Source organism: Panulirus ornatus, chromosome 58 (assembly GCF_036320965.1).
Source record: "Panulirus ornatus isolate Po-2019 chromosome 58, ASM3632096v1, whole genome shotgun sequence".
Lineage (NCBI taxonomy): Eukaryota > Metazoa > Arthropoda > Malacostraca > Decapoda > Palinuridae > Panulirus > Panulirus ornatus.
The window spans coordinates 31,723,222-31,749,169 of NC_092281.1; the positions used below are offsets into that span (position 1 = coordinate 31,723,222).

At 41.3% G+C, this 25,948-nt stretch overlaps 1 protein-coding gene and 2 non-coding genes across 3 annotated transcripts; 1 reads left to right on the forward strand and 2 right to left on the reverse strand.

The window, feature by feature from the left end:
* Positions 1 to 6,736: 6,736 nt before the first annotated feature.
* TRNAA-GGC (transfer RNA alanine (anticodon GGC)) lies at positions 6,737 to 6,808 on the reverse strand. Its single transcript has one exon. It is a non-coding gene; the product is annotated as a tRNA-Ala (tRNA).
* A 565-nt stretch (positions 6,809 to 7,373) lies between these two features.
* Positions 7,374 to 7,445, reverse strand: TRNAV-CAC (transfer RNA valine (anticodon CAC)). The gene has a single exon. It is a non-coding gene; the product is annotated as a tRNA-Val (tRNA).
* Positions 7,446 to 13,264: 5,819 nt separating this feature from the next.
* LOC139766720 (putative nuclease HARBI1) lies at positions 13,265 to 15,327 on the forward strand. Its single transcript, XM_071695641.1, has 2 exons — positions 13,265 to 14,122; positions 15,319 to 15,327. Exons 1-2 carry the CDS (start codon positions 13,265 to 13,267, stop codon positions 15,325 to 15,327), a joined length of 867 nt encoding a protein of 288 aa, XP_071551742.1.
* The last annotated feature ends 10,621 nt before the right edge of the window (positions 15,328 to 25,948 follow it).

Sequence of the window (25,948 nt, forward strand, 5' to 3'; positions counted from 1 at the left end):
CTCTCTCTCTCTCTCTCTCTCTCTCTCTCTCTCTCTCTCTCTCTCTCTCTCTCTCTCCCCAGCCAGCCACTATGAATGTAGATTGCGTGACTGAGTGAGAGCGATGAAGTTCTTGCCATATGACGGCGAGCCACTCTGCACCCCACCCACCCACCCAGCACATATCAGCTTACCGGTTGGCTGATAAAGAGAGAGAGAGAGAGAGAGAGAGAGAGAGAGAGAGAGAGAGAGAGAGAGAGAGAGAGAGAGAGAGAGAGAGAGAGAGAACCCTCCTATGAGTATTTACGATCACAACAAAATACTGATAACAAAGGCCCCGCTGGGAATCGAGCCCTGACCAACTGTTTACGAGACAGATGTGCTAACCACGTCCCTTATCTTTCATCATCATTTCTTATGTTTACTATCAACAATGTCTTTTACTAACATAAATGATATGTATAGGTATTTGATTAATGTTTTCCAACGACGCGTTGTATAACTCTTCGTTAGTGAAGTTCATTTCGTGTAATGGATCATGCATTACAAAGTTGTGTCTATCCACACACGTGTTACACGTCCCAGGTAAAGATATATTCTAGAGATAGTGTATATCTAACATATATATTCTTTTTTTTTTTCTTTTTTTTTTTCAAACTATTTGCCATTTCCCGTGTTAGCGAGGTAGCGTTAAGAACAGAGGACTGGGCCTTTGGGGGAATATCCTCACCTAGTCCCTTCTCTGTTCCTTCTTTTGGAAAATTAAAAAAAAAAATGAGAGGGGAGGATTTCCAGCCCCCCGCTCCCTCCCCCTTTAGTCACCTTCCACGACATGCAGGGAATACGTGGGAAGCATTCTTTCTTCCCCATCCCCAGGGATAACATGTGATTTTATAAGCCATAATTCTTCTTGGGTACTTGTAAAAGAGGGAGTGATCAGACCATACCCAGAGCGCCTTCATTCAATGTTAAATCTTTCACTCCCTAAGGATACTGCCTCCTTACAGAGATCAATGGGGATGCTTGCACTTTACTCCCGTTGGATACTTAATTTTTCTGAAAAGATCCATCCTCTCTTGCATGCTGACGGATTAACTCTGTCTACTGATGCAGCACTAGCTTTTGAGAACTTAAAGATGTTGCAGATTCAGTGGTAAAAGCTATTGACCCTACGTCTCCTTTCACTATGGAAACCGATGCTTCAATCCACGCTATAACTGCTACACTATCTCAGAATGGTCGTCCAGTAGCATTCTTCTCTCATACTCTTTCTAATAGTGAACAGAAACATTCTCCTGAAGAGAAAGAAGCATATGCCTTAGTAAAAGCCCTTAGAAAGTGGAAACTATCTTGTTGGACATCACTTTAAGCTTATTACAGATCAGCTCGGTGTGAAGTTCATGTTCGACCCTAAATCTGCTAGCAAAATCAAAAACCATATTGTGTGCTGCCCAGGTAAAGAAGATACTCCTGCTGATGCACTTTCACATGTGTGTGGTGCTACTACTACAGATAAACTCAGGGAACTACATGAAAACCTTTGCCACCCCGGAGTGTTTTGAATGGTGCCTTTTGTCCGTGGTTGAAATCTGCCCTATACTATCGATGATGATAAGAGAATCACTGCCTCGTCAAATATGCTCTGAAATCAAACGTCAGTTCTACAAATTAGACTCTGGCCTACTGATTAAGGCAACCCAGCTGTACAAAAGGCTGAACTTGGATTTTAAAGGCCCACTTCCAACACAATCAAGAAACACTGTCCTTGATGAATTCTCATGGTTTCCAATTGTCTTCCCTAGCCCTAACATGACTACCAGAACTGTTATCAGAGTTTGATACAGATGTTTGCCATATTTGTTATGCCAGCAAATATCCACTCTGACAAAGGTGTGCCTTCATGTCAGGAGAGCTAAAGGATTTTCCATAAAAGAAATGGGTAGCTACCAGTCGTACTACTCCCTACAACCCTAGGGGTAATGACAGGTCAAAAGGTATATTGGAATTATATGGAAGATCATAATGCTGGCTCTCAGAACAGAGAACCTTGATGTATCTCAGTGGGAACAGTTCTCCCAGATGCATTCCATTCTATCTAATCACTGTTGTGCACTTCTACTAACTGTACACCGCACTAGCATTTCTTTCAGCATTCTAGGAGGTCCACATCAGGCTGAATATTACCTACAAGGCTCATTCATAAAGGCCCAGCCCCCTTAAAGACAGCAAATGTGGGATAGCAAGAACAATCCCTGGTGGGTGAGGTTGAAATATTGGAAGCCAATCTTGAGTATGCCTATGTCAAGCTTCCAGATGGCAGAGTAACTACCATTTCATTATGTCAAGCTTCCAGATGGCAGAGTAACTACCATTTCATTATGTCAAGCTTCCAGATGGCAGAGTAACTACCATTTCATTATGTCAAGCTTCCAGATGGCAGAGTAACTACCATTTCATTATGTCAAGCTTCCAGATGGCAGAGTAACTACCATTTCATTATGTCAAGCTTCCAGATGGCAGAGTAACTACCATTTCATTATGTCAAGCTTCCAGATGGCAGAGTAACTACCATTTCATTATGTCAAGCTTCCAGATGGCAGAGTAACTACCATTTCATTATGTCAAGCTTCCAGATGGCAGAGTAACTACCATTTCATTATGTCAAGCTTCCAGATGGCAGAGTAACTACCATTTCATTATGTCAAGCTTCCAGATGGCAGAGTAACTACCATTTCATTAAGGCATCATGCACCTTTGACTGGTGACAGAAGTGACAGTGTGTATACTAATCCTTCTGTGTCTCAGCCACTGAAGAGTCAAGAAATATCAGATATTGGTGAGAACCTGGAGCCTCCATGTCAAGAAAGCATCACTCAGAAACATCCTACTATGTCTGATCAAATGTCTTCACCAGTGCAAGTTTATAGATCTGAGAGAGCATGACATGCCCCTAAACATCTCTAAGATTATTCCTTTTGAACTCTGTTAGGTGGGAAAGAATGTGGTAATATGTGAAATTGTAAATTGTCATGACTTTACATTTGAAATCCCTCAGTAATTGTTTACGTCAAGAGCCCCTGTCATGCGACAACTCAGACAACCTGAGTATCTTGTAAACACAGGTTGGCTACTCTCCTTTTAATTGTGTTTGCTTGCGTATGTTATGTTTTGCTGGTCTTACTGATGAGTAAGAATTGTGGATAAGGTTTTCCTTATGCTGGTTTGTCTACTAAATGTATAACTTGAGTATAAGTGCTGTGTTGTGTAAAACTACAACGTTTTGTTATAGAATGTAACAGCAGTGCTTTTGTTTGAGCAATAAAACCATAAGTCCTATTATGTAGTTGGTTTACTTCACCCTAAATCTGCACTCTATCATCAAACACATTCAAGTGTACTTCAAAATACTCACTCCAATTCCTCGTCACTTAATCACTACCAGTACCATTTACCCCTATAACTCCTTCACTGATGTTCCTATTTGTTTCTCTCTCTAGTTTTTGCACATTATTAACCTCCTTCCAAAACATCTTCATCTACTTTAACTTTACTGATACTCATTCACTTCAACCCTCATTTTCAACCCCTGCACCTACCTCATGTTTTATAAATATTTATAAAAAGTTTTCCTGAGGGACAATACCTAAGACTTTCGTATTAAAGTTGATCAGTTGTAAGTGATCAAGCATTACAAAGGTGTGTCCATTGCCACAGGTGCTACTGATCCCGGGTCAAGGTATTTCACCATCTTTGTATCTTTAACCTTTCTAGTTATACATGTTTCATCCCTGATTCCATCCTCACAATCGATGACCAATCAACTACCGCGGAGGCGTAGCACAGAAATCATTGGGCCGCAGAGGACCAATCATAAATCGCAAGCAGCAGCGGTCCACCAATAGGGAGTCGACACACAGTAGCGCTGGCCAAGTGGCTACCGGGGACACAATATGGAGGAGTGGCCACGCCCGGACACTGGCTCATCTGGGTCTATTCCTTGCTCTTCATAATCCTAAACACAATATCTTTTCATCGTAGGGAATTTATTACCTCATTAACGGAGTTACGATCTGCCTTTATTTCCGATCGTTTGAAGATAGTAAGAGGGTCGAGAGTGTGATGAGTAGGGACACAAAAATAGTCCTTCTCAGGAGGAGGGTAACAGGTCCTGAGTCTCAGCCCAGGTGATGGTGTGAACAGTATTATTATTATTACCACACATCACCAGCACACCTTTGATGGCGCTCCTACACCTTCGTATTATTATTACCACACATCACCAGCACACCTTTGATGGTGCTCCTACACCTTCGTATTATTATTACCACACATCACCAGCACACCTTTGATGACACTCCTACACCTTCGTATTATTATTACCACACATCACCAGCACACCTTTGATGGCGCTCCTACACCTTCGTATTATTATTACCACACATCACCAGCACACCTTTGATGGCGCTCCTACACCTTCGTATTATTATTACCACACATCACCAGCACACCTTTGATGGTGCTCCTACACCTTCGTATTATTATTACCACACATCACCAGCACACCTTTGATGGCACTCCTACACCTTCGTATTATTATTACCACACATCACCAGCACACCTTTGATGGTGCTCCTACACCTTCGTATTATTATTACCACACATCACCAGCACACCTTTGATGGCGCTCCTACACCTTCGTATTATTATTACCACACATCACCAGCACACCTTTGATGGCGCTCCTACACCTTCGTATTATTATTACCACACATCACCAGCACACCTTTGATGGTGCTCCTACACCTTCGTATTATTATTACCACACATCACCAGCACACCTTTGATGACACTCCTACAACTTCATATTATTACCACACATCACCAGCACACCTTTGATGACACTCCTACACCTTCGTATTATTATTACCACACATCACCAGCACACCTTTGATGACACTCCTACACCTTCATATTATTATTACCACACATCACCAGCACACCTTTGATGACACTCCTACACCTTCGTATTATTATTACCACACATCACCAGCACACCTTTGATGGCGCTCCTACACCTTCGTATTATTATTACCACACATCACCAGCACACCTTTGATGACACTCCTACACCTTCGTATTATTATTACCACACATCACCAGCACACCTTTGATGGCGCTCCTACACCTTCGTATTATTATTACCACACATCACCAGCACACCTTTGATGGCGCTCCTACACCTTCGTATTATCATTACCACACATCACCAGCACACCTTTGATGGCGCTCCTACACCTTGGTGGCTGCTGCACTCCACACAGGAGCAGGGGATGGTGGCACATATCTATGAAGCAAAAAGGTTGTCGATGAGACTGTGCTATTTCTTCCCTTCCCTGGTCGATGATAGAGCCTTTCCCCAAGGTTACTTGTCATTCCTGGTGTAACAACGTATGGGTTGAGCCCGGTAACACCTTCTGAATAATAGTATGTGACAGAGTGGAGTGACCAGGAAGATAAGAATAAAGAGAATTACACACATAAATGTCACTTGCAAGGATCAAGCCAGAGATGAAGCATAGATAACTAGAAGGGTTAAGGAAACAAAAATTGTAAAATACCTTTACCCGGGATCAGTAGCACCTGTGGCAATGTACACACCTTTGTAAAGCTTGATCACTTACAACTGATCAACCTTAATACGAAAGTCTTAGGTATTGTCCCTCAGGAAAACTTTTTATGAATATTTATAAAACATATATATGTTAGATATACACTATCTCTAGAATATATCTTTACCTGGGACGTGTAACACTTGTGTGGATAGACACAGGTTTGTAATGCATTATCCATTACACTAAATTATATCTTCACTATACCCTCTTCTTCACTACACAGTTACTTCTACCATACCATTGTACTCTCTGATGTTCACTAAAAATAATTTTTATCTTCACTACATAATCATTTCATATAAACTTTAATCTTTTATAACCCTTATCTCTACTACATTCGTATCTTCACTACAACCTATCTTGACAATATCCTTATCATCACTATACTCTTCTTCACTACACTCTCATCTTAACATCATCTTTCTGTTTACCGAACTTAGTTCAAAGTCTGACTTGAACGTAGCTTTGTAAAGTTTGTGTTCCTCATTGTGTTACCTCCTTATTATCATTGTAAAGGCAATTGTCACTATTCCCTAACTAAACCCTCATCTTCACTACACTCTCATCATTATCATTACTTCTTGATGTTCAATACAAAATCTTAACATATACATTTATCTTCACTACAGAATAATTTTCATTGCACCTTAATCTTCATTACTCCTTGTTTCAGCTACATCCGTATCTTCCATTCATTCTTATATCTTATATTAGTTACGTCTTTACAATATCTTTATGTCTTCTCTGTTCCGTCTTTTGAAAAAATTGAAAATGAGAGTAAAGGATTTCCGGCCTTCTGCTCCCTACCCTTTTAGTCGCCTTGTACGACACGCAGGGAATACGTGGCAAGTATACTTTCTTCCCTATCCACAGGGATAACAGCATCTGGTGTTCCCAGACGGTCACCCATCCAAGTACTAACCAGACCCAACGCTGCTTAACTTGACTGATCGAACGATATATATATATATATATATATATATATATATATATATATATATATATATATATATATATATATATATATATATATATATATATACACACACACAAGACTGAAAACAATGAATTTTCCAAATAAAAAATGGAGGCGCCGGGGTTTGAACCCGGGTCCTCTCGCATGCCAAGCGAGCGCTCTACCACTGAGCTACGCCCCCAAGAACATATTTTGTGACATAGTATTATATGAAGTACTGAGATTACCACGGCAAAATAGTGTTTGACCGACCGTTGCCGACTTGCCGGCAAAATAATCACAGGGTAAATCTCCATGTTGCTGTCGTGTTTTCCTCTCAATTTTCCACAAAGAAATGAGTTTTACTTTTTTATTTCGTTGCAATAGACTGGAACTAAGCAATAGACTGGAACTAAGCAATAGACTGGAACTAAGCAATAGACTGGAACTAAGCAATAGACTGGAACTAAGCTGACCTGGTATGAGGTCAGAGCCCTCATTATCATCCCTGCTAACTACCGGAAGCAGATTAAGTCGTTCCACAACCGATGTCCGGCCCATGTTAACTCTGATGTGCCCAGCAGTTGGAGGAGGATCGCCAGAAGCTTCTGGAAGATTTCAAGGACGTCTTGGTGGACCTGACCCTTTCAGATAAGGTCGAAAACCTCAATTTATTGTGAAGATCTTCACTATAACGTTGGACGAACATACTGAATGTTGCACACATGTGATGCGGACAAAATGAAACAAGAAAAAGACAAAAATTATGTCTGGTGTGGGTCTCGAACCCACGACCTTGAGTGTGTGAGACTCACGCTCTACCACTGAGCTAACCAGACAATAGAAAAATACGTCTGTTTCTTCAATTTGAATTAATGAAAATCTTTGCGAGGCAGCGTTAAGAAAAGAGAGATGTCTTTGACGAAATTTACTTGTTTGGCTTATTCTTCTGTTCCTCATTATCGAAAGTAAACATATTGAAAGATATATATATATATATATATATATATATATATATATATATATATATATATATATATATATATATATATATATATATATACTGGAAAGGATCACAATTTTGTGCGTGATCAAGTATATTCCCATGAGTCCACGGCGAAAATGAAACAAGATAAGTATGAATGAATGAAAGTGTAATAAAGTCATGATGAATGAATGAAAGTGTAATAAAGTCATGATGAATGAATGAAAGTGTAATAAAGTCATGATGAATGAATGAAAATGTAATAAAGTCATGATGAATGAATGAAAGTGTAATAAAGTCATGATGAATGAATCAAAGTGTAATAAAGTCATGATGAATGAACGAAAGTGTAATAAAGTCATGATGAATGAATGAAAGTGTAATAAAGTCATGATGAATGAATGAAAGTGTAATAAAGTCATGATGAATGAATGAAAGTGTAATAAAGTCATGATGAATGAATGAAAGTGTAATAAAGTCATGATGAATGAATGAAAGTGTAATAAAGTCACAGTTTAAAAGGACAAAATATGAATGGCAGTCAGGGAAGAGTGGCCCACGTAAATAGAAGGATGAAAAAGTTCGCGTTATACGACGAATTTTGACAGATTATACAAATTTCCTTTCCACATATAGAACTTGATGGTTGTGGTTAGTTCTAGAGACAAAGTTTAAAGGTTTGTGTTTCAGAGATGAACCACATAGGATATCGTTAAATTAACTGACATTAAAATTTGTCAATTAAGTAAATCATTTTGTACAATAGCTGTAATTTGACAGAGTTAAAAGTTCGCAGTTTCATTACAATTCTAAATCAAAAGTTTGAGATTCAATGATGGTTTGCACAAGCTTAACGTACATTCAAGTTTTGTGTTTATATGACGTATCTTAAAGGACTCTGGTAAAATAACGCAGCTGGAAGGTTTACGTTCAAATGATGGTGTTTAAATGTTGATTGATGAATGGTAGATTTAAATGGATAGATTTTAAGTTCGCGTTTTCATGAGCGACCTTAAACCTTGTGGTTGAATGTCACAGTTTAAAGGTTGGTATGTACAATGTTGACCAGATGGCGGTAGTGTGTAGACACAGCCATACCAGGTCGTATTTATCATCATTAAAGTCACCTTCCTTACTTACTTATGGCGGCGATGAAATTCACTGGTTCTTGATTCTGCACCAATTAACCTATCAGATAATGGTACAATGTTTGCCTGGTGTTGCATATATCACGTCTGTTGTTGAAACACAAGAATGCCAGGTGACTTTGGGAGTGGATGATAATGTAAAGATCAATATAAATGTGGGAAATCTTGAACCGCCATCACCAGACACAACACATGTTTGGATCTGGCGGGGGGAGGGACTTGCCTGTGACGTCACGATGCCCCGCCTCCAGCCTGGCGCCGCTCTGTGTGTGTGTGTGTGTGTGTGTGTGTGTGTGTGTGTGTGTGTGTGTGTACTACTTTAATCATTATCACGTGAGTCTTTTGAGGAAGGATTTGTACACTCGTGTTGCCTCGTCTCTTAACCATGTAAGTGTAAAATATGTTTTCACTCCTGTGTGCGCTCACACACACACACACACACACACACACACACACACACACACACACACACATAACATATAATATTATCTAGTATTTACTTCAGACGGATATCTTACACCTTGATTATAAAAGCCAAAGAAAAATTTATAAAAACATATACATATATTTACACACGTGTAGATATATGTTATGTATTGAAATGTGGCGGTAAAATTCCTTATATATTAACAAACGTGATTGAGGACTTAAAGAATCTGGTCCAAACATAATGGTTATTGTGATAAATGATTTATTTATGGTAAATATGTATTGTGTTGCATTATAATGGTTGTTCAGAACCAAGGTTCTTAAACCTGAATCAGTGAAATACTATCAGAAATAGAAAACCTGTTAAACATGAACCTTTATAGTGATTAACCATACAATATATTTTCCTCTGGGTATGTAAAATAAAATACAGTACAGGGAGCTAGTTTGAGGAAGAGTATTTCATATTTTAACAAAATATTTACCTCTAATAGCGTCCCTTATCTTTCGTCATCATTTCTTATGTTTCCTATCAAGAAATGTCTTTTATGTAACATAAAAATTCTGTCTAGGTATTTGATTAATGTTGTCCAAGGATGAGCTACATGGCACACGTGGTCAGGTCACAGTGGTGGTGGTCAGGTCAGTGGGCGGTGTGTGTGTGTGTGTGTGTGTGTGTGTGTGTGTGTGTGTGTAGCCCCTGGGTTCATGTTGGCTACAGCCACCCACCGGCCGGTGGTCAGGTCAGTGGGCGGTGTGTGTGTGTGTGTGTGTGTGTGTGTGTGTGTGTGTGTGTGTGTAGCCCCTGGGTTCATGTTGGCCACAGCCACCCACCGGCCGGTGGTCAGGTCAGTGGGCGGTGTGTGTGTGTGTGTGTGTGTGTGTAGTCCCTGGGTTCATGTTGACCACAGCCACCCACCCACCCACCGGCCGGGCTGGCGGTAGTTTATAACTAAGACTGGTAGTTTCACATGCCACCTGGAGTGTCCCTCACTACAGAACTTGAGCAGCTCTTATCCTGAGGTGGAGCAGTTGACCCTCTCCACCAGGCTGGTACACTTGGTCTGCACCAGGTGGCTCCCTCCTGGTCATCCTGAGTGGTTGGTTGCTGTGTGGGATTTAATGACCACTGACTTGTGAAGGTCATTAGGCCAGCCATCATTTTATCATCTGATAAAACATGAAGCAACGTCAAATATTACATGATCCACCTAAACTATTGAGAATGATGAAGTCTGATATTGTTACGTTACGTCATCCAATCTTGCCACTCACATGTTACGGTAATCACGACTACATACATAGTGTTGTTACGACTGATATTACTGTATGTACTGTAGTAACGTACTGTGTTTATGTGGATAACATGTGGACGTCAGAGGAGGCAAGAGCATCATCAGAGACAAATTCTCTATTCTATGTTGTATCCTCAATTTTGTCTGCGGTGATCGACACACTTTATCCCCCAAGATATTATCTTGCTGTTTCTTTCCATCATTCTTTAGTATTAAAGATTTTGTTCTCTCAAGCAAGATAGAATTTATCAATAATTTTTAATGTCATCTTGGGTCCAGGTAATGTTAGGTAGCGGTCATACAAGTTGTCCATGACCTTCATCATGTGGGTTGGGAAGGAGTCAGGAGGTGTGGCGTTGTACTCGGTGTACCACTTGCCAAGTTGGTCAGTGTGTATACCATGAAAGTTACAGGGGAATCATCAGTCTGTATGTTAACAATTAGGTTGAGCAAATAACACTTGGCCTCAGTGAAGGTAGAATGTTTTCCCACCAGACTGCATCCATTAATACGACTTAGATCAGAAGATCTAGCCTTAGGTAATTTGTTAGATCGAGATTATCAAAGCCTTTCATCATTTTTAATCTTTGTACTTCGTGACCATCTCTGTTTTAAGTTGTTACGTTGACGTATGATAAATCTAATATGGAGAACAAATTTAGGAGGAAACCTGGCAAAGCTACATATGAGTGATTTTACCGTTTGCAAGTAAACTACGATTTTGTAAAAACGAATAGCATCTATGTTGTGTATAGAAAACGTAACTCCTTAGCTGCATTCTCTATGAATGTCATCAAAAGTAAAACATAGACAAGGGAAGGAATGAGGCTTGACGATACGAAACATCACTCAATCGTGTCCTACCTGCCCAGACCCTCCCTCGCCACACCACTGGCCATAACTTCATCAACACATTGCTTACTCCGTCAAGGTCATCCACACATTTTGCCTGGCTTGAACAACCGCTTGGCATTCATGAACCGCTGAATGTTTACACTTTCTGATTATCTGTAGTAGCTGATGCAGTTGCAAGATAGACTATTAAACATTTTCTTACAATACTCGCTGGTAAGGAGACAATTTTCACAAGACACAGAGGTAACACTGCCTAAGAAACGGGCTTAAGAACAATTGTACGAACATAGGGTCACATTGGTACATCCACAAGGCACCAGTGGTCTGGGTGGCCTGAAATAGATTTGGAACCAAGAAGGATGATGGGTGTAGGGAGTAAACCTACCACAGACCATCATTAAATATGAAGAGTTGACAATGGTTACCTCCAGCCATAATCTATAAATCAATAGACAAATGTTAATGCAAACAAAGCAAGAATTAAAGAAGCAGGAAACACAATCCAATGTACCATTTTACGATAGTTATGTCAAGTTGTCGCATCTGTTAACTACCTGACGTGGTCTTACGTCTCACCTTTAGTAACGTCTGCGAATTTCGTTGTAGTGAAACTCATGCGACCCAAGAGTCAATGTTAGTGATACACAAGAGGAAGAAATATAACTCCGAAGGTATAAAACAGTTGTGGACACACCAAACGCTTGACAAATATTCCTTAGTAGATGACAGAAAACACAAAGAGATCGTCCTTGTAAACTTATGATGAGGTTTGCTTGAAGAGCCTCCCTTCGTCATCGTCGTCCACAGGCGCCCTTTGTTGCAGTGGGTGTGGCGTGGACACAGTACTGGGACCTTCATAATAAATTATCTACAACGTTCCAGGTGTCCACATATCAGGGATATGACTGTGTACAACGGTGGCTGGGGTTAAAGTCACTGGATCATATATAAAACATACAAAGGTTAACATTGATTCTCTTAAGATTTCAAGGCAATGAAAGGTTTGTGGTGCAGTCTTTATGACTGAAGGTCATATTTAGATAGAGATTTATCAAATGGATATTACATCAACGTCACAGTAGCCACTCCGGCCACTGTATTACTAACACAAGGGTTAACTGTAGTCATACAGTACAAATACTAAAACTTAAGGTAGGTTTACACTTACGCACTTTTGTGTTACGGCCTGGTACGGCGTGGGCCGCACTAAAGACGCCAGCGAGGTGGCGCGGTGAGAGGCAAAATGACCGTTATTGGGCGGCGTCCCTTGTTTTCGTGCGGTTTGTTACGGCGTGTTGTTGCGGTAATGTTGCGGTGTATTGCGCAGTGTCACGGCAGTGGCGCGGTGTTTGCGGCTTTTGATGGCGCGGTTTCATACGGCATGGCACGGCCTCTTGCCGTGATTGCGGTGTGTCGCGGGTAGCTTGCGGTGTTGTTGCGTGTAGCTTGCGGTGTTGTTGCGGAGTGAGCGCACATGTGCACGAGACACGACGTGGAACGATGCATGACTGTTGCACATGCACCGTTCCAAACCGTGTCGGATATGAACCAAGGGTATATATAGAGGTCTGGCAAGCACATGCCTCATTCTTTTGCCAGCCAGCATACAGTATGGACATCCAGAGCCTCTCACCCCAGGAGACCCAGAGAATTTTGGCAGCTGTACTCTGTATTTGTGCAGTCCAGGTCGTCTACGAGTGGAGAAGAAGACGTACTGCAGTGCCACACCCACCAGAACGATTGCGAAGAAAGGACGCCAGGGCAGGGCGGTTATGGAGTCGGGAGTGGCTGACACGGCGACAATTATATGGAAACTACGACCAGCTGCTACAAGAATTGAACAAAGATGACCCCGAAGGACACAAGAATTTCCTACGCATCTACTCAGAATTGTTCCTGGAGATGGTTGAGAGGCGACGCCCATTTTGAAGAAGGAGGACACTAGAATGCGGAATGCACAAGAGGAGGGACTTAAGTTGGCGGTCACCCTCCGGCACCTGGCAACTGGGAACGACTATCCAAGTCTCCAATACAGCTTCATAGTCTCCAAGGCTTCCATATGCCGGTTTATCCCGATAGTCTGCGATGCCGTTATCGACAGCTACAAACCAGAAGTGATGAAGTGCCCCAAGGCACCAGAAGAATGGAAGAACGTAGCACAACGATTCGCCTCAAAGTGGAACTACTTCAATTGTGTGGGAGCCCTGGATGGGAAGCACATCGCAATCAAGAAACCCAGAGGTGGAGGCTCACTGTACTTCAATTACAAAAAGTTTCACAGCATCGTCCTCATGGCCCTCTCCGATGCAAATTACAAGTTCTTGTACATCGACGTCGGTACAGAAGGAGGCGCTGGGGATGGAGGTGCCTGGCAGATGTGCACCCTGGCCAGGGCCATTAATAACAACCGTGCACACTTCCCTCATGACACAACTCTGCCCAACGACGACGAATCCATCCCCTACCTCATAGTCGCCGACGATGCCTTCGCTCTCAAGACGTGGACGATGAAACCCTACTCCCACCAATCACAAGATCCCACCGAACGACTATACAGCTACAGACTATCTCGCGCTCGTCGTGTGGTGGAAAACGCATTCGGGCTGCTACAGATGAGATGGCGAATCTTCGGAAGGACGATGCAACAAGATGTCCCTGTTTGCAAGAAGCTAACGATGTGTGCATGTGTCATGCATAACCTGACACTGCAACACTACCCAATTGCTCGCACCGTTGTCGACCATGAGGACCAACAACATGATGTCGTCCCTGGTACTTGGAGGGAGGAGTCACTGAACCTCATGGTACAACTCATGGCAAGAAGGGGACCGAACTACACACGGCGAGCGAAGGCAGTCAGAGATTACCTGGCCCAGTATTACTCATCGGATGCAGGCGCAGTGGAATGGCAAGAGCGAATGGTGTTTCCTCGAGGACGACCTCCTCCTGACAACTAGAGGACACACACACAAATATATATAACCCAACCCAACCAGTGAATGTACATAATTGTAAATAAAGTTCATGATGTACTTAACATTGTTTGATACTCCCATATTTGTGTATTGTCTGATAGCCATATTAATGTGATAGAGATTATTTGATGGATGATTGGGACTTATATGAAATGGTGTTGGAAGATATTGAACTGAAACTTAACAGGAATGAGAAAGAAACATGTAAAAGCATATTGGTCATAACATAAATACAGTATTTAAAGTTCATATTCTGACGCCAAATACCCCTCGATGGTTGGTGCACTTATAATAAACTAAAAATACATAAAAAGCATATTGGGAAGAACATATAAAAGTTTTAAATAATTAAAGTTCACACTCTGGCGCCAAATTCCTTTTGATGGTTGGTGCGTGAATGCATATGCTTAATATAGTTCAGTGGTACAATGTCTAGGATTTTAAAGTACTATTGTCTAACATGATGTATTTGCATATAGAGAGGAGATAAAATTAGTGGACCTGTAATTGAGTTGTACCTACTCGGTTGGAGTAGGAGATGAACCACACAGGTACGTAGTCACAAACAGGTCAAGCCGACATGCTGAGATGTGACTACACACAGGACACCTCGGCTACAGTGAACCAACTATCGAGAGATTAGGGTGTTTACATGGGTTTCATATATACCGACAATCTACTGTGCGTTCTGATTGTCAATGTTAAATAGTCTATGAATAGGATATCAATATCATTAGTATGTGTTCATGTTCATTATATCATGCTCTCATTATTATATGTATGTTCTGTCCCTTCTAGTTATTATATCATGTTATTGACCCATTCACTTGTCTCTCTGTCTGTCTTTATTCATGTTATTGTTAAAGATGTGTTCTCATTTCAAATTATTTCACAGTTCATATATGTTATCTTAAAAAATCCAATGAGTTAATAATTCATGTTTATAATTTATTTTCAAGTTATATTGTATTTCATATATTTCATAGTTAATATTTGTGCTATTATATTTCATATTATATTTTCAGATGATTTAAAGTAATTTTATAGTTTCATTTCATTTCTTATTTCATCTTTCTGATATCATATTATTTCCTGTTATCTTTTTGGCCATGTTATTTCATTCTTCAGGTTCATAGGTCAGAAGCATATCAGCATATATTTGGTCATAACATAAAAAAAAAGCATCAAAAAAGGGAAATAGAAATGCAAGTAAATATTTTAACATTCACAAATTCTATAAAGTTAGCTGGGTTTACAAAATCAACATACATTTCATTATTATAAATATATGTGTTTGTGTTTGTGTTGATGTAGTACGTGTTTCACTGTGTGGTGTCGTTCTTCTCGTCATCCTTCCAATGAGGGGAGACGGGCAGACTGCAGGAAGTGATGAATTTTGAGGCAGTTGTCTTTGGTGTATTCAGACTTGCGCCATGGGTAGGGGGTGGCGCCTCAGGGGTAGCGGGCATGTCCAACATGTTGGTGAGGCTATGCACAAGTGGCGACAGCCCAGTCGATGTGTTGGGGAGATTGACTGGTGTGGACCGCCCACTGAAGAAGGAAGGTGTCGGCAGCTGTGTCGGCTGTGTATACCCCTGCTGCTGCTGTGGGTGGTGTTGTTGAGGGATGTATGGGTAGTATATTTGTTGCGGCTGGGGTTGAGGCGAGATCCACTGCTGTTGTGATGGTGTAGGAATCGGTTGGGGAGCTAAAGCCACTGGTTCCGTCTGCGTCCCTTTGGGTGTTTGATTTTGCGACAAGTTTATGGGCATCCCCCGAGCCAAAGCTGCTTTCTCCGTGGCATTTTCTTCTTTGGGGCCCGCCAATTTGTGAATCTTAGTGATGACTGTGTTGAAGAAGGGCTGCTGGTATTCTTCTGGCACGAACTCGAGGTGTTCTCTGATGTATTGGACGAAGACGTTGATGGTACGCTGTTTCTTGCTTTGCCCTTCAGGTATCAGTTGGTTCATTCGATCCATAATTCTGCTGAGTTGCGAGTGGACTGCTTCTTCAGCCGAATCAGGTGTGCCAACACGTCGCTCCCCTCTCTCGGTCCTCCTCTGCTTCAGCAGCCGCTTCCTCCGCTGAATCGAAGTTACAGAGAGGCCCGACATGTCACCACTGGATGATTCTCCTCCGCCTATTTCCATTGTTGGTGTGGCGACGTCAGGTGCAGGTGAGAACCGTTCGCTTGGTATTGTCGGTTCGTGGGTGATGTGACCATCCAGGAATCCCCACATTGACATAACTTCATCCTCCCGTGTTGTCCGTTGTCGTGCTGCCGCCCCGCTCTTGTTCTCCTTCTTCTCTATTTTTCCGAAGTCGGTTCGCTGTGCCTCGAAATACTTGCGTACTTGCTGGAAGGTGCAATTTTCGAATTTCCGTGCCAGTTCCCTCCATAGTTCCTCCTTCGCCCTTGGATTCGACCATTGTTTGTCCCGCTTGTCGTATAAAGTAGGGTGCTCCTTGAATTCGGCGATCTGCTCCTTCTGCTCTTGTGTGAACTTGTAGTCTGAAATTTCCTTCTTGCTGGGGCGGTATCGTTTCTTGGGCTGCACGATACCACTCAGGCCTGCGATGTCCTGGTACTCGATGTTGGATAGGCTGACCTCAGGGGGGCAGCTCTTCCACGGGTTCAGACCTCTCCTCCGGTTCTGCAGGCTGGGTGTCCTGGGTGGCCTGGGACCCCTGGGTAGGCATAGAGGTGGTCTTCCTACGAGGCATCTGGGTGGTAAAGTGGAGCGAGAGTGGCTGGTAAAGTGTGTCGTCTGACTGTCAGAGCACGAATGATGCCCCGTTTTCTGTCCGGACCCTTTTGTACACCTCTCCAGGCGGCACGCGGCAACTTTCCCTACAATCCCCTAGGAAGGCGCCGCACGGACCCCGCACGGACCCCGCACGCACGCCGCATGCCCCGCAAGATGTATGAATCATGTATGAAGACGTTGTAACACTCTCGCACGGGCGCCGCAAGACGCCGTACCAGCACGCCGTAACACTCCCGTACGGATAGCATGAAGCCGCTCAAGGCCGTACGTGGCACGGTGTGGCGCGGAACCGTGCGGACCCGTGCGGTTTCTTGCGGGGTTTGTTTAGGCGCCGCGCCACGCCGCTTACGGTTTCGTGCGGCGTCATCAAGCCGCACGGTACCGCTCGAAAATTTGAAATGTTTTAAAATCTGAGCGGCGCCGTACGGATTTGGCGCGCCGCAACAGATGCCGCCAGTGTCATGGGCACGCTTTGCTGCGACTTTAGGGCGACATTGGTGCGGCCCACGCCGTACCAGGCCGTAACACAAAAGTGCGTAAGTGTAAACCTACCATATGTTCACTTCTACACTGATGGCTCCAAGACGGATGAATGTGTGGGTGCAAGTGTATGGTCGATGGAGTGTGCACTCAGATACCGCTTGCCGAACCATACATCTGTATTTTGCGCTGAATTGTTTGCCACTGATTGAGCCATAGACTATATAATTGATTGAAATCACAGTAAAGCCATAATTTTTTCTGATTCTCTTTCCTCTCTTAAAGCAATAGGCTCTGAATATACAGAGTCCTGTGAATTACAGGGCAATATTATTAATAAACTAAATTCATGTGGAAAAGATATCATCTTGATCTGGGTGCCTGGCTGGTGGGTCATTGCAATACATACGGCAACAATGAGCAGGCAGACAGCTTGGCTAAGTCGACCTCAGAACTGGAGGAGATCGTTCTGATCCCTCGGGAGCTGCTGGGGTCCTGCCTTTCCTTGGGGAAGAGATCAATCCATCTTCTGTGGCAGAGTCAGTGGACCAACCTGACCATCAACAAGAAATACAAGCAAGAAGTGGCGGACTGGCCGACCTCGTACCGCAAGAACAGAAGAGAAGAGGTCGTGCTGGCCCGCCTCAGAATGAACTGTACGTACACCACCCTCCTGCAGCCATACATAAACAAAACCTTTCCACCCGTATGCCAACAGTGGTAACAGACATCAACAATAGAACATCTACTGTTAAAATGCAGGAGATATGAACAATATAGAAGAAAATTTTTAAATTACCACATCAACCAAAACATTTCCTTTAACATCACTAATGTACTCAGGGATAACCCGAGTACTATTGACAAATTGATGGTCTTCGGGCCTGTTCACACTAGCGGTTTGACCCGCCGCGGTTCGAACCGCGGCGGGTATATTTCTATGTAAGTCAATGGAGCTGTTCACACACAACCGCGTCCCGCGGCGGAACCGCGGCGGGTCGAGATCTATAGTCACCCGCTGCGGATCCGCGGCGGGTCGATTTACATCTGTTCCAATGGGAGCGTACACACTTGGCGGTTTCAAGGCGGTTTCAAGGCCAGAATGGCTTTCCATTGGCTAGCTTACCCCGTGCTTCTAGCCAATCAGAAGAACGCTGGTCTGTTGTCATGACAACCAGCACAGATATCCACGTGCACTATGCTCCTGATGTATGGCAACACCTACGGAAGTGCAAGTTGACTTTTATTTATTTTTTATTGGTATCTGGGCATCTGTATACCACTAGAAGTCTACCGGCATGGAGTGTGACCGCTTCGACACGGACCTGTTGATTGATGAAGTGGAAAAGCGTCCAGCAATATGGGACATGAGTTCAAGTGTTTATAAGGACAGGGGAGCAAAGAAGCGTTCCTGGGAGGAGATAGTGGAGGTTTTCTGCAGTTCTGCGGAGTCAGAGGATAAGAAAAATGCTAGTAAGTGATATGGCCAATATTTAAGTTTCTATTTTCGTTACAATTGATGTGTTAGTAAAAATCTGTGTAGCTGAACAACAGTTTTATTTTCTTTCCGTTTTGTTACATTGCTATAGTACCTCTCTCTCTCTCTCTCTCTCTCTCTCTCTCTCTCTCTCTCTCTCTCTCTCTCTCTCTCTCTCTCTCTCTCTCTCTCTCTCTCTCAACACTAGATAATTTTATTCTCTCTCTCTCTCTCTCTCTCTCTCTCTCTCTCTCTCTCTCTCTCTCTCTCTCTCTCTCTCTCTCTCTCTCTCTCTCTCTCTCTCTCTCTCTCTCTCTTTTCTCTCTCTCTCTCAACACTAGATCATTTTATCCTGCCATGCACATCTGCCTTCAGTGACGAAGTAGTCTGCATACATATCTCTACCTTGATTTGCAGATACGCTTCCTCTTGTTGCATTTCCTTCTGTCAGGTCTGCCATTGGTGCTTCAAACAGTGTGTCTTCAAACTTATATCCATCTCGTTCCCTGACATAATTGTGCAATATGCAGCATGCCTTTATCATATTTTCAGCGAAAAGCATTTCAACATTGAGGGGCCTATGGAATATACGCCACTTGTTGGCCAGTATACCGAACGTGCATTCGATATACTGACGTGCTCTTGACAATCTGTAATTGAAGATCTTTTTCTTGTATGTCAGATGCTTTCCACTATAGGGCCTCAAGATGTGCTTCATTATTCCAAAGGCCTCATCTCCAACAATAACATGTGGTAAGTATGTTGTGTTGTTGCTGAAAATAGGCTTTGCATCTGGTAGGTTCATAGTATTTTCCATAAGTTTCTTGTAAAGCATTGAATTATGGAATACTTATGGAATACAGTGGCAGGACTCCTGCCCAGCTGATCAGTGTCGCGGCTCCCGCCTGGTGAAACTGCCTCCTCCGTTCACATTAGCGGTTGGAACCGCCGCGGATCCGCCGCGGGTCAAACCGCTAGTGTGAATCAGGCCTTCCTCAGAGAAACAGAATTAATCAAGATGATGTAAGGTGGTTCGCGGATTCTCTACTGTGGCGGAGTCGGCTTGGTGTGCGGCTCCTCCTACTTGGGCTGGTCGCATGGTGGTTGGTGGACATGTTCATTCATTAGGCGGTCGGCCTGGGAGGGAGGTGGTCATCCTCCGGGTTGGCTGCGTCATGGTGTTGAGTCGGCGGACCTCGGACTAACTATCTATTGTGTGTGCATGTCATCATGGTGGAAGCCTGTCCCTAACCTGTCCTATCTTCTCGCAGTCTTGGGTCAAATGCAACCGTGGATACTGTGCCCACTGGGTGGTATTTGCCGCCATGTCGGCCCAATACCCACAAATCTTTTATTTCCACTACTTACATTTATTATTATTTATCTTTATTATCATTGCATGAAAATTACATATATACTTTTTTAAATAGGTATTTAGGAACGATGACATCAGTCATACATCAAATAGGGTTGGAGGCCTAATGACCTTGCTCATAGGTCGATGGCCGTAAAACCCAACAAGCAACACCATCCAAACATGTGTTGTGTCTGGTGATGGCGGTTCAAGATTTCCCACATTTATATTGATCTTTACATTATCATCCACTCCCAAAGTCACCTGGCATTCTTGTGTTTCAACAACAGACGTGATATATGCAACACCAGGCAAACATTGTACCATTATCTGATAGGTTAATTGGTGCAGAATCAAGAACCAGTGAATTTCATCGCCGCCATAAGTAAGTAAGGAAGGTGACTTTAATGATGATAAATACGACCTGGTATGGCTGTGTCTACACACTACCGCCATCTGGTCAACATTGTACATACCAACCTTTAAACTGTGACATTCAACCACAAGGTTTAAGGTCGCTCATGAAAACGCGAACTTAAAATCTATCCATTTAAATCTACCATTCATCAATCAACATTTAAACACCATCATTTGAACGTAAACCTTCCAGCTGCGTTATTTTACCAGAGTCCTTTAAGATACGTCATATAAACACAAAACTTGAATGTACGTTAAGCTTGTGCAAACCATCATTGAATCTCAAACTTTTGAATTAGAATTGTAATGAAATTGCGAACTTTTAACTCTGTCAAATTACAGCTACTGTACAAAATGATTTACTTAATTGACAAATTTTAATGTCAGTTAATTTAACGATATCCTTTGTGGTTCATCTTTGAAACACAAATCTTTAAACTTTGTCTCTAGAACTGAACACAACCATTACGTTTCATAACTGGAATGGAAATTTGAATAATCTATCAAAATTCGTCATATAACGCGAACTTTTAAATCCTTCCATTCAGTTGGGCCGTTACTTGCCTGGCTGCCATTCATAATATGTCCTTTTATATTGTATGTTGACTACGCTCTCATTCATTCGTCATTTGGATCGTCTCACTGATATTCCATTCATAAACTTCATTCCTAAAGCTTATTTTTGACCGCCATGTTGCTTTAAGGTTTATAATTCTTTGTGTATTTAATGATAGAAGATTCAATGATATTTCTCGTGATACTGGAATTAGAGTTAATAATGCCATCTCAGTTTTTAACTCTAACTCAAGTACCACGAAAAATATAATTGAATCTTCTATTACTGAATACACAAAGAATTATAATCTTAATATTAGTGATGGTCTATACAAATTGGATAACTTTAATGTTGATAAAATTTGTAAACAATAATAATAAGTTTATGATACGCTTGTTGTCTGTCTTGGAAAAATCACATGTTTACCATATGGCGTCCTAGCTACGTTTCTTCGTTGTATATCAACTGACTGTTATATTTCTCTCTTGTGTCTCCCCTGATGATGTGAGTTTTACACGAAAGTGCACTTGGGAACTTATCGTGTTTATTTTCCCTGTGAACTCATAAGAATATACTTGATCACGTGCAAAATTGCGATCCCTTTCAATATATATATATATATATATATATATATATATATATATATATATATATATATATATATATATATATCTTTCTTTCTTTCTTTCAAACTATTAGCCATTTCCCGCATTAGCGAGGTAGCGTTAAGAACAGAGGACTGGGCCTTTGAGGGAATACCCTCACCTGGCCCAATTCTCTGTTCCTTCTTTTGGAAAATTAAAAAAAAAAAAAAAAAAAAAAAAAAAAAAAAAAAAAAAAACCGAGAGGGGAGGATTTCCAGCCCCCCGCTCCCTCCCCTTTTAGTCGCCTTCCACGACACGCAGGGAATACGTGGGAAGTACTCTTAATCCCCTATCCCCAGGGATATATATATATATATCCTTCAGTATGCTTACTTTCGATACTGAAGAACAAAAGAAGGAGCCAAACAAGTAAATTTCGTCAAAGATATCTCTCTTTTCTTAACGCTGCCTCGCAAAGATTTTCATTAATTCAAATTGAAGAAACAGACGTATTTTTCCATTGTCTGGTTAGCTCAGTGGTAGAGCGTGAGTCTCACACACTCAAGGTCGTGGGTTCGAGACCCACACCAGACATAATTTTTGTCTTTATCTTTTTTCATTTTGTCCGCATCACATGTGTGCAACATTCAGTATGTTCGTCCAACGTTATAGTGAAGATCTTCACAATGAATTGAGGTTTTCGACCTTATCTGAAAGGGTCAGGTCCACCAAGACGTCCTTGAAATCTTCCAGAAGCTTCTGGCGATCCTCCTCCAACTGCTGGGCACATCAGAGTTAACATGGGCCGGACATCGGTTGTGGAACGACTTAATCTGCTTCCGGTAGTTAGCAGGGATGATAATGAGGGCTCTGACCTCATACCAGGTCAGCTTAGTTCCAGTCCATTGCTTAGTTCCAGTCTATTGCTTAGTTCCAGTCTATTGCTTAGTTCCAGTCTATTGTTTAGTTGCAGTCTGTTGCTTAGTTCCAGTCTATTGCTTAGTTCCAGTCTATTGCTTAGTTCCAGTCTATTGCTTAGTTCCAGTCTATTGCTTAGTTCCAGTCTATTGCAACGACAATAAAAAAGTAAAACTCATTTCTTCGTGGAAAATTGAGAGGAAAACACGACAGCAACATGGAGATTTACCCTGTGGTTATTTTGCCGGCTAATCGGCAACGGTCGGTCAAACACTATTTTGCCGTGGTAATCTCAGTACTTCATATAATACTATGTCACAAAATATGTTCTTGGGGGCGTAGCTCAGTGGTAGAGCACTCGCTTGGCATGCGAGAGGACCCGGGTTCAAACCCCGGCGCTTCCATTTTTATTTGGGAAATTCATTGTTTTCAGTGTTATATATATATATGTATATATATATATATATATATATATATATATATATATATATATATATATATATATATATATATATATCGTTCGATCAGTCAAGTTAAGCAGCGTTGGGTCTGGTCAGTACTTGGATGGGTGACCGTCTGGGAACACCAGATGCTGTTATCCCTGGGGATAGGGAAGAAAGTATACTTGCCACGTATTCCCTGCGTGGCGTACAAGGCGACTAAAAGGGTAGGGAGCAGAAGGCCGGAAATCCTTTACTCTCATTTTCAATTTTTCAAAAGACGGAACAGAGAAGACATAAAGATATTGTAAAGATGTAACTAATATAAGATATAAGAATGAATGGAAGATATGGATGTAGCTGAAACAAGGAGTAATGAAGATTAAGGTGCAATGAAAATTATTCTGTAGTGAAGATAAATGTATATGTTAAAATTTTGTATTGAACATCAAGAAGTAATGATAATGATGAGAGTATAGTGACGATGAGGGTTTAGTTAGGGAGAGGTGACAATTGCCTTTACAATGATAATAAGGGAGTAACACAATGAGAAACACAAACTTTCTAAAGCTACGTTCAAGTCAAACTTTGAACTAAGTTCGGTAAACAGAAGGATGATGTTAAGATGAGAGTGTAGTGAAGAAGAGTATAGTGATGATAAGGATATTGTCAAGATAGGTTGTAGTGAAGATACGAATGTAGTGAAGATACGAATGTAGTAGAGATAAGGGTGATTAAAGAGTAAAGTTTATTCAAAATGATTATGTAGTGAAGATAAGAACTACTTTTAGTGAACATCAGGGAGTGCAAGGATGATGGTATGGTAGAAATAACGGTGTAGTGAAGAAGAGGGTATAGCGAAGATATCATTAAGTGAAAATAAGCTAATAGTGAAGATACACGTTGGTGAATATGAGGTAGTAGTGAACTTAACCTTGTTGACCTGATCCCCCAAATCCTCCAAACTACGTTCAAGGGCGGATCCAAAGGCAACCGAAGAGGTTATTTCTCTGTGTATTGTTAGTGGTGGTAGTGGTGTGTAGGTGTGTGTAATCATCTATTTGCACTGTATTAGGAGGGAGGTTTACACTCGTGGAGCCCCGTGTAAGTACGTTGTTTGTGTGACCGGAAAAATCTAAAGCCTTCCTTGAAACCAGCTTAGTCAAGATAAGGTCATATGAAGATGAGGTTGTAGTGAAGATTATAATAGGCCTTGCATATTGAAGATAAAGGGATTAAGGAGAGGAGATATAGTAAAGAAGATTATAGTGAACACAAAAGGATTCAAGCTACGTGCAGGGTCGGCCTACGGGCTCAATTGAACTTACATTTTAGGTCAAAGGCATCACCATTACACCCCGGCTAGCCTTAAAGTTTATCCGTGCACACACACACACACACACACACACACACACACACACATATATATATATATATATATATATATACATATATATATATATATATATATATATATATATATATATATATATATATATATATATATATATATATATATATATATTATCCCTGGGGATAGGGGAGAAAGAATACTTCCCACGTATTCCCTGCGTGTCGTAGAAGGCGACTAAAAGGGGAAGGAGCGGGTGGCTGGAAATCCTCCCCTCTCTTGTTTTTTTTTAATTTTCCAAAAGAAGGAACAGAGAAGGGGGTCAGGTGAGGATAATCCCTATAAGGCCCAGTTCTCTGTTCTTAACGCTACCTCGCTAACGCGGGAAATGGCAAATAGTATGAGAGAATATATACATATATATATATATATATATATATATATATATATATATATATATATATATATATATATATATATATATATATATATATATATATATATTGGAAAGGAAATGCCTTGATGAATAAGTGATGCCAAGATGTGTCCTACCTCAACGATTGTTGCAGCTGTCTGGTCGACCATTTCACCAATTCCAAAACGTCATTTTAAAGAAACACATTGAATTAAAGAAACTTGCAATGTAGGAGACTTTTCTCATTACAAGAGAGAAGAAACTTGCCTTTCAAATGGCAATACCGACATATTGGAAGAACCGGATGTTGGACTATTGCTATGATAGATTAAGGAATGAAAGCAATAGGCTACAAAATGACACTAAATTGTAAGTTGGACCATCTTATTAATAACAGCGACTGGACTAAGAACATAAACCCTTCTTTTGTGATAAAACTGTCTGATAAACAACTAGATAAAGATTCCTTGTGTGCATTAGGCTCTGGATTAAGTTTTGTTTGCTCTAACAGGGAAGCCATCTGTGTAGATGTCACATAGTCTTTTTGTAATTTAGAGAAATACAGTAATTTAAACAGTGATGAAATTAATATCTGTAAGATTTAGTGTATGCCAGTTTGTCAAAACCAGTGGAATCTAGTTGCCCTAAAAGATTTATAAGAGCTATTAACACCTTAAAAGAAGACAAGGATATAAATATTACTAAAGCAGACAAGGCTAACACTGTTGTGATTTTAGGCAAAGTAACTTTTTATCTAAATTGAATTTCCTTTTAAATGATGACACAACATATTCTAAACTCAGTAAAAATCCCTTAGAAGCAGTTAATTACCATTTCAATAAAGAAATGAAGGTGCTGTTGAAAGTTAATGGTTTTCTTATCAAAGTTTGTCATC

What these genes read in the sequence shown, in the direction of transcription:
- LOC139766720 (XM_071695641.1), top strand. Translation starts at nt 13,265, where the DNA reads ATGCGGAATGCACAAGAGGAGGGACTTAAGTTGGCGGTCACCCTCCGG.